General features: G+C 44.1%; 1 protein-coding gene across 5 annotated transcripts in view; it reads left to right on the top strand.

The window, feature by feature from the left end:
• The first annotated feature begins 133 nt into the window (after positions 1-133).
• The window catches only part of rffl (ring finger and FYVE-like domain containing E3 ubiquitin protein ligase), a 42,668-nt gene continuing 26,074 nt past the window's right edge, over positions 134-16,727 (top strand). For 2 of the 5 annotated variants that reach the window (XM_063205635.1, XM_063205636.1), the window contains exons 1-3: positions 134-2,082; positions 2,906-3,003; positions 16,165-16,359. In XM_063205635.1, the coding sequence (XP_063061705.1) occupies positions 16,174-16,359 (186 nt within the window). In that variant the 5' untranslated portion in view covers positions 134-2,082; positions 2,906-3,003; positions 16,165-16,173. The remainder of the gene's footprint in view (positions 2,083-2,905; positions 3,004-16,164; positions 16,360-16,727) is intronic. The other 3 variants (XM_063205632.1, XM_063205634.1, XM_063205633.1) reach the window with 3 other exon arrangements.

The following is a 16,727-nucleotide window of genomic DNA, read 5'->3' on the forward strand; positions in this document are numbered from 1 at the left end:
AGAGTTTGTTATGAATGTGTTTAAAGGGAAGGAAATGGGGTTATCCTGAAATTTGCGCTCTGAGTTTAAACAGATTAGTAAACGGAGAGAATTTGGTCAGGATATTTGGAATTTGCTGATGGGTATTCTTATTATTGTTGCTATTATTATTATTATTATTCTTATTATTATTTTTATTATTATTTTAAATCAGTCATATGTCCATGAACTTGTCCCTGAATGGAAATGCACATGATACACCTGTGTGTCCTACTACTCTACAAGTACATCATTTTCAAGAAATACTTTTTGTAGCAACTTGCGGGTGCTGCTACCTGCACATGTATGGGGTTTATGATGTGTAACTGGAGGAGCTTTGACCATCTTCAATTGAAGAGTTTATTTCCAAAAAGGTGTCTCCATTTTGTGGAATGTTGGGAATTGACCTTTTTGTATTGGGCATTCCAAGAATTGGCAAGAGTTCACACATAGGTGATAGGACCTTTGAACTGTCATTTTCAATAATAAAAGGCAAAAGTAAAAAATGGTGGATACAACATTTTGCAAATAATTGCAGTTTTAGTATAGTCCAATGCCAACTCTTTCTATACTTGAATCAATGCAAACAAAATCTGAAAACTAGACGAGGTCAAATGAGTTCATGCATGGAGTAAAACAAGCTGCCAACTTGTTATTGCTATGAAATGAAAACTTCAATGGCAACAGAAGACAGAAAGGATGTTCCTAAACATGAAGGGCGGCTTCGGTAAGGTAAGGTTCTGAGCAATTCATTCTGGAATTTTTGAAGAAATTTTTTTGATGTGTGTGTGCTTGTTTGGTCGTCCATCCCCAATCACACCTGCCTTTACCGCATTGTAAAAATGTCAAAGAACCTTCATGTGACCTGTGTGCGAACCGGGGAAGAACCCCAAAGTTGAGAGAACCTTTTAGGGGAGTCTTCTAGCCTGGGAAACCCCATGCTGCTTTGCACAATCGTTCACTTGTGATTGTGTCTGGTGGTAAGCAGGCAAGGGGTCTTCCACAGTGGCAATCGAAGGGTTCCTCAGGGTTTCCCTTGGGTTCTTGAGTTCTCTGAAGAACCTTCAAGGATTCAAACCTTTAGGCTTCCTCCAGGAAGTGATGTCAAGGCCCACTTGGAATACCTTTTGCCCCGGCCCACAGTTTGAGAATCACTGATCTAGGCCGTCTCTGGTTCCTCTACAGTAGCTAACTTGGTTCTTTGGGGAACTTATTCTTTACAGTGTGGGTGAGTGGGTCTTAGTGTTTGTGGACCACAAGTGGCAAAGAATGGCGCCATTGCCAAGACAGTAGAAATTTGAATGTGTGTTATTTGTAGGTGACTTAACTTGGACTGAATTTTCTTTATTTTGAAGAGGTGGCAGAATTAGGTTCAGTGCTAGATTTACTGTGGGCCAGACCCATTTGCCATTGTTAGGATATCCTGCTGTTGTTTGTGGTCACAATACATTTGGAAATGGATAGTTGAGTAGTAGGCTAGATAGCCTATTGCAGTAACAGGAGGCACGTCTCAACATTTTTGGTGTTGAAAGAGAACCTGACTAAAAGCCACAGAATATACAGGCCTATGGTTCAAGTGTGATGATACCAGCAGACGTCGCTGTTTCACAACACATGCTACCTGAAATAAATAAATAATGAAAGAAAACGTGCGTGTGCGTGATGTGCAAAAAACGTGCGCGTTCACCGTGACGTTGAATTCTCTTCGGTCCGATGGAGGAAGAGATGGTATGGAAAGTGCAGCTTGCCACTATGTTTCTGTCAAAGTTTGAAAAATAGACCATAGTGACACAGTTAACGCGTCATTTAAACTACTCTGTATACTTCGAATGAACGGCATTTTTAAATGGATGAAAGTTTCTCAAAGCGGACTTTGTAGAACTTGTTGCGGAAAGCTAAACTTTTCAACAAGGTAACCTGTCCGGATGGAGAACTTGCGAGCTGTTGATAGTTAGCCTTTTTAGCTCACTATTTTCTGTTTTGAAGGTTGACGTGACAATACAGTTCTAAAGACTGCTTGGATTGTTTTGCCAGGAACCAGTGCGACCTTTACCCCGAGTTGAGGTAAGAACAACGTCTGTAGAGCTAGGATGATTTAAAAGTTCGTGTGCCAACTTGTGGTCAGGTTCAGCCGTTTACATCTTTGCAATGTTAATTTTCATCACTTTGCTCAAGGTGTTGCTAGTACTGTAGCGTTACCTGAAGTGATTTACTGAAGGTGTGTAATAGCAAGCGTATTATACCACCCATAAACAATAACAGACATCGAGAAGTGTCCGTTTAGCTATGCTTTGTTGCTCGTTGGTGTACAATAAGCAAATCAGCGAGTAAACTTGTAACATCTTAATCTGTTCCAGTGCCATTCTTGCACGTCGGTAACATTATTTGACAGGAAGTGGAGAGAAAGGCGAACGTGTTAGAACTTTTTTTTGCCAGTGTACCCGAACCGAATGTTATTAATAGGATATCCTGGGTCTGATGTTTCTATTAACAAAGAACCTTCTTTGCTAAATAATTATTTGAGGAAAAGAGGAAGGGAAATGTTGACCCTCCTACTTGGAGCACTAAAAAAAAAAAAAAGATTCAACGTGCTGTACAATAACTGAAAAAGAATATGAAATATACAGTAGCCTATGACAAGAGGGGAAACATGTTATGGTCAAAAGTGTAGGCTAACCCTTGATGCGTACTTCACAAACTATTATTCACTAATAGTAATGAACTAATCCTGAAAAAATAATAATAGTGCTAGTAATGAGATCAACTAAGCACTGCAATAAAATCTGTGTACTCAGCAAGTTAAAGAGAAGGGATACACTTTTGGAAAGAGTCATGCATGTTCCAGCGAAAACATGGGTTGTTGATAAATAACTTCTTCCTCCATTAGGTCATTTGCTTCTTGGAGTTTAAACTGTCAACATGACGGCCTGAAACTGTAGCGGTGGAATACACGTCTGCCCCACAACAGAAAAGTGACACAACCAGGTAAAGTCCTTCACTGTGATGTTTAGTCAACCATAATTGTGCTGTACTGTAAAGAAGAGCGTACTTCAGACAGAGGCAAAGTCCGATTCAAAGGCCATTCCAGTGACGACTGAAGGATGGTTGGTGTTGAACTTTTCCCACGAGAACACCTTTGACGTACAACCAATCTCTGCCGAAAATTCACACACAGCTTCTCTAATTTCAAAACCGAAAGTGTGCACTTGAAGGCCTGGACCGCCGACCTTGACTGTCAGCTGTTGGGCTGGTGGTGGTTGGTATGTGGTCGGTTGGTGCATGGTGCTTTCCAGTGCATGTGTTGGGCTCCTGTCAAGACACAAGTCACCATGACTTAACACCACTGTTCTCCTCCACTCCACTTCTCCTTCTATCTCCTCACTCCTTCCTCCAAGCCTGCATGGGCTTGCAGTCAGTAGGGCCTTGGCCTAGGACAGTTGAGAGTCTGATTCACTGCCTGTCGTTGTCGTCTTCTTGCACAGGCATGCTATTGTTAGCCTGTCAGGCAGAGTAGGCTAGGCCTAGAGCTAAGGACTAGGGGCTTTTTTTCTGGTTTGACATTGTTGTTGGCCACCATAGGATTGGGTTGTGGGTGGGCCGCACAGACTGACAATGGGCTGTCAGTTTGGGAGAGGGGAGCGTGGGAGTATCCACAGGCTTTTGTTGTTTTGAATGTTGCGCGCAATGCTTTGCACCCTCAGTGAATTGCTGACGCGGGGCAATGTTTTGGGGCGGAAAAGTCAAGAGTCAAGTCGGTTAAGTGAGAAGATGGGGGACACGGAACAGCAACATAACGTTTTCCCTCAGACTATACCAAGAGATAAGTTAACACATCCAACCAGGTCTTAAGTAGACCTATTGTTACCCCACCACGCAAGGCACGCTGTTGCTGCTGTTATTTTCAAGCAGGATGGAGATTATGGCATGTGACTAATTAGCAAGTAGAGGCAATGAGGTCAGGAAAGGAGGCAATATTGCCATCTGCTAATTAAAGCGATCCTATGCAACTTTGACATAAACACATAGATATCAACAACTTTATAGCGGCCTCTAGTGGTTCTGCCGAAAATGTGCATTGAACTAAATTAGACAGACATTGGCTTCGAGATTATGTGCGAATTAAATTTCGTCGTCTTCTGTAATTAACCAGATTCCCTTCCTTGCATTCAGTTCTCTCCACTTCTAAGGGGCTTTATCATATGTGAGATCCCCCCCCCCCTTGCTTATGAGTTGGCTGCTTCGTAATTCACTCCACACAACTGCAATCATGTTTGCACTTCCCTCAGATGGATATTATTTGATCCACTTGTTCTCGGCAGATATCCCCGTCTTTATTTCACATTTCCAGTAACTATATAGTACCTGTAGCCTACATTAGAAGAACGAGGAAACAAACGGCTATTTTGTTGTCATAATAACGATTTCGAAGTCGAGGTGACAAGACGCGGTTTTATCTCCTGTGGTGTTGAAAGTGAAAGTGGACATCCATATGCCGACTAGAGATCACGTTTCGTCTCCTCTTGATCGGCAACAACATATATTTTTAGCCTCGCTCGACTGATTGTGTCCTTTGACATCAAATAAAATGTGCGACATCAGATTTCAACTCGTATACATTTGTGTAGCCTATCTTTGTAAACTAAACGAGGTGGCGTGGGTTTTGAGAATGCTAATGCATACATCCCAGTGTAGTGAATGAATGATAAAATCCCCATCTTTTGGCGTTCGGCTCTCTCCGGTTTGAAGCCCTTTTCCAATGTTCACACAAGCTATTTATTTGCCTGTCCAAACCTTTCATCTCAATTATCTCGTGATTTATTTGCAGTCCCATTCGTTGTTTTCACTGCATGCCAGCGTGATATTTTACAATCAGCTAGCCAGTAGCCAGTAGCCAGCTTTCAGCAAGCTGCTGCCTTATGTAGACCTCCTTGGCTGCTTAGTTAGCAAACGAAGGGGAATAGCTCTCGCTCCGCTCGCTCATACAGCATAGAAATCTAGACGCCCCTAGCGGCCACAAATTGCACAACAACAAAAGGCGCGGCGCCGCCAGGCAAAACTGCAAGTGCTGTTTCGGAGCAGGAGCACTAGGCGGTGATGGAAATATTGCCATTTTCCCCATCACGGGTCAGTCAAGCAAAATCTTGAGTACCAAGCCATGTCATGACTATGAAAAAGTTGCATAGTGTCTCTTTAATACCTGGGCCTAGGCATGATGCAGTTCAAGCTAAAAGCAGATTAGACACGGCTTAGCGAAGCCCTCTCAGGCTTTGGGATGGAGCCAAGAAGGACAGGAAGCTGAGCTTGAACTGAATGAAAGGATATTGTCTGTCTGTTGGATGCATTCTTCAGACAATGGTGGTGGTGCTGCTTAGCAGAGGGAAGGGAAGAGTAGGTAGGGTTGTTGCAGACAGTGGTGTCACACACAGTGGCCACTTCTGGGATTTGAGTCCGCTCGTTCATCCTGTTCTTTCAAAGAATGTATTCTCTCTATCTGCTCCCTCTACTGCAAAAGTTTGTGTGTGTGTGTGTGTGTGTGTGTGTGTGTGTGTGTGTGTGTGTGTGTGTGTGTGTGTGTGTGTGTGTGTGTGTGTGTGTGTGTGTGTGTGTGTGTGTGTGTGTTCAGCGTGTGTGTGTGTGTGTGTGTGTTCAGCGTGTGTGTGTGTGTGTTCAGTGTGTGTGTGTGTGTTCAGCGTGTGTGTGTGTGTTCAGCGTGTGTGTGTTCAGCGTGTGTGTGTGTGTGTTCAGTGTGTGTGCGTACATGTATTTCTCACTCACTCACTCACTCACTCACTCACTCACTCACTCACTCACACTCTCTCTCTCTCTCTCTCTCTCTCTCTCTCTCTCTCTCCTCTTACCTGGGGAGACAGGAGACTCCGCCACAGGCCTAGCAACAGTTGCCAGGGCGGCAGGTGAGTCTGGCCTGGTCGCCATGACGCTGCCTGGTGTGTATAATTGACTCGCACCGCCGGTTACCTCACTCACTCTGCCATGAATAGAACACCCAAGCGAGCCGCTCGCTCCCACCGTCAGATCACTGGCTTGTTATTTGATACCCAAATTAGCTGTGTGTGTGTGTGTGTGTGTGTGTGTGTGTGTGTGTGTGTGTGTGTGTGTGTGTGTGTGTGTGTGTGTGTGTGTGTGTGTGTGTGTGTGTGTGTGTGTGTGTGTGTGTGTGTGTGTGTGTGTGTGTGTGTGTGTGTGTTTTCATGCACACACATACGGTATGTGCGATGTGAATGAAAGGTGCTTGAGACTGAGTAGACTGATCAGAGGGCCACTATTTGTCATTGTCTGTTAACAATGAACACCATTACGGAGGTTTGGTAGTGAGCGGAGTTGACTAAAAGTTGTGTGTAATTGGGTCTTTATTAAGTTAGTGTAGTTAACAGTTGTCAGATAGTTTAAAAGCAGGGACAATTACATCCCATTTTTTCGAATTCTGTGCAGTAAATTGTTGTTCCTAGAGAATCTTTGTGGTCGTAATCTTCAATCACAGCCATCTCTATGCAGATTAGACTGGCGTAATTGAACAGCAATATCTGAATCAATAAATCTATCTGGCTCCATCACAGTGGCTATAAACTGATGTCTCTGGAGCCATAAATTGTTTAGGCCAATGAGATGAAAAGCTAAATGGGATCCAAACTGCGGAAATGAGCATAGCGAGTCTGCTTTCATCACTGCGTTCACAGTACATTAGCCTGGCTGGCTTTGGAAAGAGTTTATAATAAAGCAATGTTTAAAGTGTAAACTCCCCCTTTTTCAGTTGTACTATGGCATTTCTTACTGCAGTCTGGTTGAAATGCATAGCATAGCTTAGACTCTCTGGTATTTTACTGCCACTTTCCTTTTGATCTTCTGTTGAGGCCACTAAATTCTGCACACCACACACAGTAACATGGATAATCTTGAGAAGTACGTTTACCGTACTGTACATTGCCTGAAAACGCATATCCCACGCAATAGGAATGCAGTAATTGCCTGTTAAGAAGTTGATTGTTGTTGAGCTCCCACCACAGCTCCCACAGGTCTTAAAGATAGTTGAGTTGATTTGAGCAACTGAAGAATCATTGCTGTGACTGCTTTAAAAACAAGAAAATTGTCTGGAAGTATACAATATAATATTGCCTACCCCACAGTAATATTAATACATTTTCCACTATGTCATTGTGAGAGATGTTCTCAGTAAAAGCTGAATCAAAAGTGACCTCCATCATGCCCTAGAAACACAGTTACATTCTACACAGTTGTGGAAGTAAAACATTTGTATCCTTTTATTTGGTTACCTAGATACTTTTTCTCTCCATGTTATAGACCTGCTATTAGAATTATATACTGATCATTTCTTTGCTAGTAGGCAAACCTACAACGTCAGCGAGGGATCGAATACTTATTTCCACCCTTGTATAAACTGACCGCCCACTGAACCAGTTCAGTTCAGCTGAGTTCAGTGCAAGTGTTCCTGAGTCAAACCCAGCTCGATGAGATAGGCGTAGGCTACAAATCTGACAAAGCGAGGGCTGTTAGCTGCAGCAATTGTAAACACCCAGCCCCCCTGGATCCTGGAAGACTGCTCTTCATCCAGTCCAGGCCTCAGCGAGTAGCCAACTACTACTGCTACTGCCGTCACTTGCGTGGATGATGATTAACAGCGCCGACGACGAAATCTGCCTTCCAGTGTGCGTCATACAGTCACTGACCTTCCAGAATTGGGTTTCTACTGGTTGGCGGTGTCTGTGTAATGACAAGACTCGCTGTATGTAGTACTTTCTTCCTCTAAACTCCATACATAGGTTTTTCGTTTACAAACGTTCGTGTTGTGAGGAGGGGTAAGATGCTAACCAGCCAACCTCGCATGAGCTCTTTTTTTTGATAGACAGTAGTTTCCAACAATCAGAGGTTGAACAGTCGTAGCCAGGGTCGCACAGCCAGGGATTGTTTACAAACGGTAAACCAGTGTATAGCTTATGCAGTAGGCATGATTCATACGTGTTTATAGAAGAGTGCTTGGTTGCTGGATTCAGCAATTGAGGAAGCGTTGGATGAATAAAGTCTCATTCATCACTGTAGCTGCTGTTGACCCTGCTGCTAACACGGTGGTCCCCCTCCATAGCAAGAGGGCTGTGAGTCCTACACCAGATAAACAGTAGGAGTGTGTTGCAATATGCGACCTTGCCTCCTCCACTTGGGCTTGTCTCCTCGTCCCGCCTCCTGGCTCCTCCTCCGTGGAGAAAACGATAAAGTTTCCCAGCTGTCAGCCTAGTCACAACAACTTTTGAGGGACTGTTTTTCATTCACCATCCCAATTGCAAATGAGAAAAAGACTCTACAATTGAGCTTTTGCAAGATATTGAAATATAATGCTGTTGTCAGTGATGTCATCATGACATTACTTCCTGGTACGAGGAGAGAAGCAAGTGGAGGAGACAAGTGGAGGAGGCAAGGGCGCATATTCAACGCACTCTAGGACTTGCGTTACGGCAGTGGTTCTCAAACTTGTTCCCTCATTCCTCCCCTTCGGAGGGTCTGGATGCTTCCAAGCCCCCCACCACCCCACCCCCTCAAAGGAAAGGTGCGATAAAACAAAGAGGGACTGCAGTCGAATGCAGATGTGTGTTCATTTCCTGTACTATTCAAATTCATGACAATTAATAATGGCTTATAACGTATTGGCTTATTGGCGAGACAGGAAATAATTTCCTTGGGGGGAAAACCCAGAAATCAGATGTCACACGCCCCCCCTGTGAAGCCTCTGCGCCCCCCCAGGGGGGCTTGTACCCCACTTTGAGAAACGCTGCGTTACGGCAACGTTTCCTCAGTGTGCGTCCCGCCGCCTCAGGAGAGTAGTGTAAACCATGCGGCCTACATAAACAGAGGGACGTGAGTTGCAGCAACATTTCCTTGTGCGAGGGTCCCACTGTATTAACATTAGGGGTTGCATTACAACAACGTTTCCTCGGAGCGGAGCGGCCCATCCCCTCAACAGAGTACTGTAAACCATGCGGCGTATGTAAACAGTAGCAGTTACGTTGCGACAACATACTTCGGTGTACACCCCAGCCCACTCCAGCCCACCCCTACAGAAGAGCAGCATAACCCATGCAGCGTATCATCATTATATCCCCGAAACGCGGAGCGTCGGGGATGTAATGGTTTTGTTTTGCGTGCACCGCCTCCGCCGCCGCCGCCGCCGCGTCCGCCGCCGCGTAAGGTCTTTCGTGTTAACGCAATAACTTTTGAACGGATGTTTGGATTTGTCCCAGATTTGGTGTGTGAATGCTCTAGGGCAGGTTCATGAACTGATTCGAGTTTGGAGGTCAACAATTTCAAGATGGCCGAATTCAAGATGGCCGAATTTTTGTTTGGTCCATAACTTCTGACCGGGTGGATGGATTTGTCCCAGATTTGGTGTGTGAATGCTCTAGGGTGGGTTCATGAACTGATTACAGTTTGGAGGTTAATACTTTCAAGATGGCCGAATTCAAGATGGCCGAATTTTTGTTTGGTCCATAACTTCTGACCGGGTGGATGGATTTGTCCCAGATATGGTGTGTGAATGTTCTAGGGTAGGTTCATGAACTGATTCGAGTTTGGAGGTCAACAATTTCAAGATGGCCGAATTCAAGATGGCCGAATTTTTGTTTGGCCCATCACTTCTGACCGGGTGGATGGATTTGTCCCAGATTTGGTGTGTGAATGCTGCAGAGTAGGTTCATGAACTGATTCGAGTTTGGAGGTCAACACTTTCAAAATGGTGGAATTTTTATTTGGACCATAACTTCTGACTGGGTGGATTGATTTGCCCGGTAACTCCTTAATTTAATGGTTCACCATTTCAGTGAATCTACCATATCAGGTAGGCCTACAGTGTAATAACCAGTGTAACAATATTTAATACCATGTAATACTAGTGTAATACCAGTGTAAAAATAGGCAATACCAGGTACAGTGTAATAACCAGTGTAACAATATGTAATACCATGTAATACTAGTGTAATACCAGTGTACAAATATGCAATACCATGTAATACCACTTACACACAAATAGCCTACATGATACAAAATTGGTACATGGTGTCACACTGGTATGACGTGGTATTAAATATTGTTACACTGGTTATTACACTGTACATAATGTGGTATATCCACTGTAATAGTGAACCATTAAAACAGTGTTACCATTTGTCCCATTTTTCCCTTCATTTTCACAATAGTCATTTGGTTTTAAGCCTATGCACGTCATTGGTCTATGTATAGATATTAAATATATTTATTTTATATTTTGTATTTATCATAAACGTTCATGAAAAGGTGGACGGGAGTGGTAGGAATGATTGGGGACTGGAAGCGTCGCGTTTCGGGGATATACCTTAAGCAGTCGAAGGCGACTGCACAGGCAGTCTAGTTAGAAGTTGTAGGAGCATTTAAACGGCTTGCGTTTCGGCAACGTTAATATTTGGTGTTCATCACTTTCGTTCATGACAGTGGCACAAACTATGTGGCACGTGTACATCCGAACTTGCGTTGCGGCTACGTTACTTTAATGTTCGTTCCAGCCTCTGAAGGCTTTCCAAAGCTGTCATTAGTCATAATAACAGCCCTCTGTCAGTGCTAAGGACTTAGTCTAGGCCTTTCGCTGTCTCTCTGGCATATCCTCTCGAAAGATGTGGTGGTTCTGAATTCAGGTGCTTTTTTGCCTAAATTGGTGTGCAGGCTGCAGGATGTGCAGAAGAAAACCACAGGTGTGTGTGTGTGTGTGTGTGTGTGTGTGTGTGTGTGTGTGTGTGTGTGTGTGTGTGTGTGTGTGTGTGTGTGTGTGTGTGTGTGTGTGTGTGTGTGTGTGTGTGTGTGTGTGTGTGTGTGTGTGTGTGTTGTGATGGAGGTTTGTGTGTGCGAGGGGGAGGTTGCTGTTTGTCCCACTAAACCAGAAGTAGGCCTATGAGCAGATGGCTCATCAGACTGCTGCAAACACTGAAGTAACTGCAGATCAGCTGTGTCTACTTTCACCTTGGCAGGCATAACAAGAAATATTGTGTCCCACTGGCACTTTCTAATACTAAACACTAAATGCTTTAGTCTGTGGTTAGTGCATTAGTCTGCATAGTATGCACACTTGCATATACACTGGCTATGTAAGTGTAAACTGTGTAGGCTAAGCACTTGTGAGCATGCACAAGGTCTTGTCAACCAAAACGCACACTTCATGTTATGTTTGTGTGTCTGTGTAGGGTTTTGCGTGTGTGTGTGTGTGTGTATGGTGTGTATGCAAGCTGCACATTTTAAGTGTGTGTGTGTGTGTCAGAGACACCCTAGCTAGCAGGCGCAGCGCTGTGTGGCGTGGTGCAGTGAGTCCCTTGCTGCGCTGCTCTGCTCTGCTCTGCTGTGTTTGGCCGGCTCTCTGAATTAATGATGGGCTAGAGGCCTAGTTGTGCGGCCAGGAGACGGCAGGCTGCTCCACACACAGCCTCACGTTTCATATTCACACAGCACTCGCAGCATGGCCACCACACACACACACACACACACGCACACAGGCACACACAGACACAGACATGCGCTCTCGCTCCTCTCCTTGGTTGCATCCACCTGTTCATACACAGCTCTCTATCTCTCCGTCTCTCTCCTCCCCCCACTTATCTTTTTTGTTCTCTTCGTTCTGACTTTTCTGTCTTTTGGTTCTCTCTGTTTCCATCCGTTTCTATATTTTGAACATGCTCTCTTTTGCTTTTTTTATTGTCCTGCGTGCTCTTTGAATTTCACAGTCATCTCTCCTTTCTCTTTTTTTCTCGTTCTGATTTCTGTCTCTAGTCCTCTGCCCCCCTTCTCTCTCTCTCTCTCTCTCTCTCTCTCTCTCTCTTTCTTTCTTTCTTTCTTTCTTTCTTTCTTTCTTTCTTTCTTTCTTTCTTTCTTTCTTTCTTTCTTTCTTTCTTTCTTTCTTTCTTTCTTTCTTTCTTTCTTTCTTTCTTCTCTTCTCTGATTTCTGAATGCATCGGTGCCCGGCCTCCATATCACACTTTCTATCTCTGCTCTCACTTTTCTGGTTTTGCATTCTGGCACTCGCCTTTACACTGCTGACCACTATCCTGTATATCTCTCTGTCCCACTGTCTTTCTCTCTCTCTCTATTTCGCTCTCTCCCGCTCTCGCTCTCTCTCTCTCTCCCCCCCCTCTCTGGTTTTTCTGTCTCTCCATTGCACTCCACTTCCATTTCCCCACCCACTCACTCTTTGCTTCTTCTTGCTGCTTGCTGTTATGTTTACATCCTGGCAACCTGTACACTTTCAGACATTCTCTCTCTCTCTCTCTCTCTCTCTCTCTCTCTCTCTCTCTCTCTCTCTCTCTCTCTCTCTCTCTCTCTCTCTCTCTCTATCTCTCTCTCTTTATCTCTCTCTCTTTATCTCTTTATCTCTCTCTCTTTTACTCTTTATCTCTCTCTCTCTCTCTCTCTCTCTCTCTCTCTCTCTCTCTCTCTCTCTCTCTCTCTCTCTCTCTCTCTCTCTCTCTCTTATCTCTCTCCCTAGCTTCACACCTTAACCACAGATATGAGCTACTCAGGAGAGTTGCATCCTGTCTGTCAGGGGGTTTCCCCGGGTGGTTGCTGTCAGTTGTATGGTGTTGTTTAGATGTTTTCCACCCTCTGCAGTCTGCATAATTTTCAGCCCAAGCATATATGCTCTTCTCCACATTATTCTTTCCTTGACCTTTTCTGTCTCTGCCTCACCTTCACTCTTTGCCCCTCAGAGTTGAGAATAGGCTAGATGCCGATTTCATAAGAGGTGGCCAGTCTTCTGGTATTATTGTGGAAATGTGTCATCCATCCATCCATCCATCCATCCGGGTGATATATTGCTACTTTGCTTCAATTGTGCTCCGAGCAGTGGTCAGTGGTGACCCTTTGTGTGTTTAAATTGAGTTTTCCAGATGGAAAACCTCTGCAGGATTGGCAAGGAACAGCTAGCTTTGGAGTTGCCAGCAGAATATGCTGGTGCATAGCCTTAGACAATGGACTTTAGTGGAATTTGCACCATTACCAAAGAGGTGAATAGTGTTGTTATGGTATTGTGTTGTTGAACTGACAATGTTTCAGACGATCCAGAATTCCATCGTCATCATACTTGTCATTCTTTCTAAATGAATGCCTGGCACGATGGGAGTTGACTTGATTAGCAGAACTGCCATCGCAACATGGCATCATGACAGAGCGGAAAGATGACACGCTGGTTTGAACTGACTATCGCTTGTGTACAATACGCCTTTGCCGTTTAAGTGACGGGTTAGGTTTAGGGATGGTTTTGGTCTGGGCACATTTTCGCAACAAATTCGCCGTTCCCTTGCTTATTTTGTTGTTCTTGGCAAAAGTAAGGCAGCAGAAACATCGCTTTACTGACACAGGTTAGGTTTACGGATGGTTTTGGTCAGGGCACAGCAGAGCATTTTCATGTTTAGCAACAGAAATTTGTCGTAGCAAAAGAAAATCAAATTGCTGACATGGCGGGAAAACTGTGCAAACCTCGTCACATGACAAAAGTGAATGAAACTGCTTTACCGCTGCATTTGAGGAGCATGCCTTAACTTCAAAAGGCGTCACACCAACACGCAGAATGCACTGTGATGCATATGCAAAAGCATGTGCTCAGCCATACAGGTCGGTGGTTCAGCCTGGCCATAGGAAAGTTCTGGTGGGTTGAAAGGATGGTTAGAAAGTCAGCTTTAGACCAGGGATGTCAAACCTGGACTCGGGGGCCATATCTGACCCGCAGGGTCACTTTATTTGGCCCGCAAGATCATTCCAAATGTGTATTACAGTTGGCCGGCACACACGATCAGTACGTATAATTAATACGTATGAACATGAAATTTGGTGTGTAATATAAGTGGACATATTTTTCTCATACAACACAATATGGTCAAGCACATTTAAGATGCCATATATGAGTGTTTGTAACACATGCCTTTCAGTATTAAGTGCATGCATTTAAAATGTGTAAGCCTAGATATTGTTTGGCCTGCGACTTTATCCCAGATTTTAATTTCGGCCCACAGTGAATATGAGTTTGACATCCCTGCTTTAGACTTAAGAATGGTTGCGCATAATACAAGAGCAGAACAGGACCCAGTTTCTCGAAAGCGTTGTTTCTAATCAGTTAGCAGCTTTGCAGAGATGTGGACTTGTGACTTGTGACTTGGACTGACTTGTGACTTGAATCACAAATGACTCGACTTGAGACTTGACTTGCCAATATTAGGAATGACTTGTGACTTGACTCGACTTGTACGCTATTGACTTGAGACTTGACTCGACTTGACAGTTTTAGCTTGCAATGACTTGCAATAGTGCTCCAAGTCAATGAATACATTTTTTTGCATTTGTGTGTGAAAAAAATGCATGACAGAAAGAAAAAATAAACGATTTACCTTTAACCATAGTCACAAACCATGCTAAAAAAAAAAAAACAATTGTGGGTTGCAGCATGGTCACCCAAAAAAACATGAAAGCTTGTCTGCAGCTGTGGTGTAATGGTTAGGGAGTTGGGCTGAAGATCACAGAGTTGCAGTTTTGAATCCCACCCTAGATCCACCTCTCCCTATACCTCCGTCCATGTTTGAAGTGCCCTTGAGCAACGCACCTAACCCCACATTGCTCCAAGAACTGTCACTAATATATGCATTGGATAAAAGATAAAAGTAATTTAATGAATAATTATAAACCGTGGTAACACCATGGTTAGTTTTCCAGAGTAAAACCATGGTTCAATTTATAGTTAAACCTAGTAAAACCAAAAACCAATGCCGAACCATACTCAAAAAACCGAATTCATGGTATACCATGGTCGATTTTCTTAAGGGACATTACTGGCGAAGGGGGACATGCAAAGCAGTGTGGAGAGGTAATGAATTTATGACCAAAGGTAATTGTCAATATTGCACATAGAATACAAGGTGACTTGTTAAGGACTTGGAAAAAATAAGACTTGGACTTGACTTGGCTTTGGCACGACTTGGACTTGGACTCGACTTGGTCAAATGTGTCGTAACTTGTGACTTGACTCTGACTTGATTGGAAGGACTTGAGACTTACTTGCGACTTGCAAATTAGTGACTTGGTCCCATCTCTGCAGCTTTGTAGGTTGTTGCGAAATTGCATTGCAACTTTCGGTAAGTAAGTAAAGTTGCTAACTTGGTTAGCATCTATGCTGCTGAGAAATACACTCCAGCTGAGATGTAATCTGTCTACAGAGCCGACAATAAAGGCTGCTGTCAAGCAAAGAAAATGTGTGGTGTCAAGAAGACATCAAAGAAGAACAGAATTTAATAAAATGTTGCCTTCAAAGGCACTTTCATTTCCTTCATGCCTTCTATATCCAACGTTCATATCTGTGAAGTCTGCAGCTGTCAGTGTTATGGCAACACTGTTTTTATTTTGATGTCTGCTTAAGTCATGCGACAAGGAAGGCAAGCAAGGCAGCAAGTCAGTAATTCCAGACTTGGCCACATTTTGCAGGTCAGAGGGTCCCAACTAACTACCTGATTAAAATGTCCCAAACTAACACACTATCTACAGCGTCTGAGACCTGAAGTAAATGGCTTCACTGTCTTAACGACTAAAGAATCAAGGCACTGATTAAAGCTGGTTAAAAAAAAAAAACTTTGAAAGCAGTATTTTGGGCATTAGTTTGAGTCTGTTAACTTTGACACCTTGCTGCCTTGAAACACTTCACTTGCATTATTGCACAAACCTACCAACTCCAAGCGTCATGTTCTGCATTAGCGCTTCATACTTCATGGCTGGATGAATGTGTTGTTTTGGTTGGGGCTACCACAGGTGTCCTCCACATGGCAGAGGTCAGTGATGGCGTGCTGCTCTGGGAAAGAACACAGCTGTGGATTGTTACCATTTATGCAAATATTTACAGACAGCCTTTGTGTGCATTATTGTTTAATACTAGTTATTTCAAAAGGGAAATGAATGTAGAAACCTGTTTTTAAAAGTCTGACCAAGTAATAAAACGATTCAGAGACTAACACTTCAATGATCTCTCTCTCTCTCTCTCTCTCTCTCTCTCTCTCTCTCTCTCTCTCTCTCTCTCTCTCTCTCTCTCTCTCTCTCTCTCTCTCTCTCTCTCTCTCTCTCTCTCTCCCCCAGGTGAGGAGCATGTTGGCATCATGCTGTAGCTGGTTCTGTCTGGACTCGGGCCCTGGTGAGGAGGCTGGCAGTGGGGGTGGCGGTGGCGCGCGGCAGGCCTACACCAACTCCGGCTTCAGCAGCTACCCCTCACCCACCGCCGTGGACCACACCTGCAAAGCCTGCGGAGGACGCTTCGACACGCTGGCGCGCAAGGTGACTTGTCACCAACACTCACCTGTCTTCCTTGCACCTTGTCCTGTCTCATGCACCTGTTTTCCTTGTTTTTGACTCTGATGCAGCTGTGGTAATGCCAAAATGTTGGTTTGGCACTGCTCGTAAACAAAAGCAAAAAATAGTCATCCGTGGGCGCTGTGGCGCAGCGGTCTAAGCCTCCACCTTTGGGCCCGCATGCCCATGGGGACCCTGGTTCGAGTCTGGACGGGGTCATTTCCCAGCCCTACCTCATATCTCGCTCCTGCTCATTTCCGGTCTCCTCTCACACTGTCCTGTCATAATAAAGGCCCAAAAAAACTCCCAAAAACAGAAAAAAGAAAATAGTCATCCATATCTGAGATGCTCCA

This window comes from Engraulis encrasicolus, chromosome 8 (genome assembly GCF_034702125.1).
Source record: "Engraulis encrasicolus isolate BLACKSEA-1 chromosome 8, IST_EnEncr_1.0, whole genome shotgun sequence".
NCBI classification, from domain to species: Eukaryota; Metazoa; Chordata; class Actinopteri; order Clupeiformes; family Engraulidae; genus Engraulis; species Engraulis encrasicolus.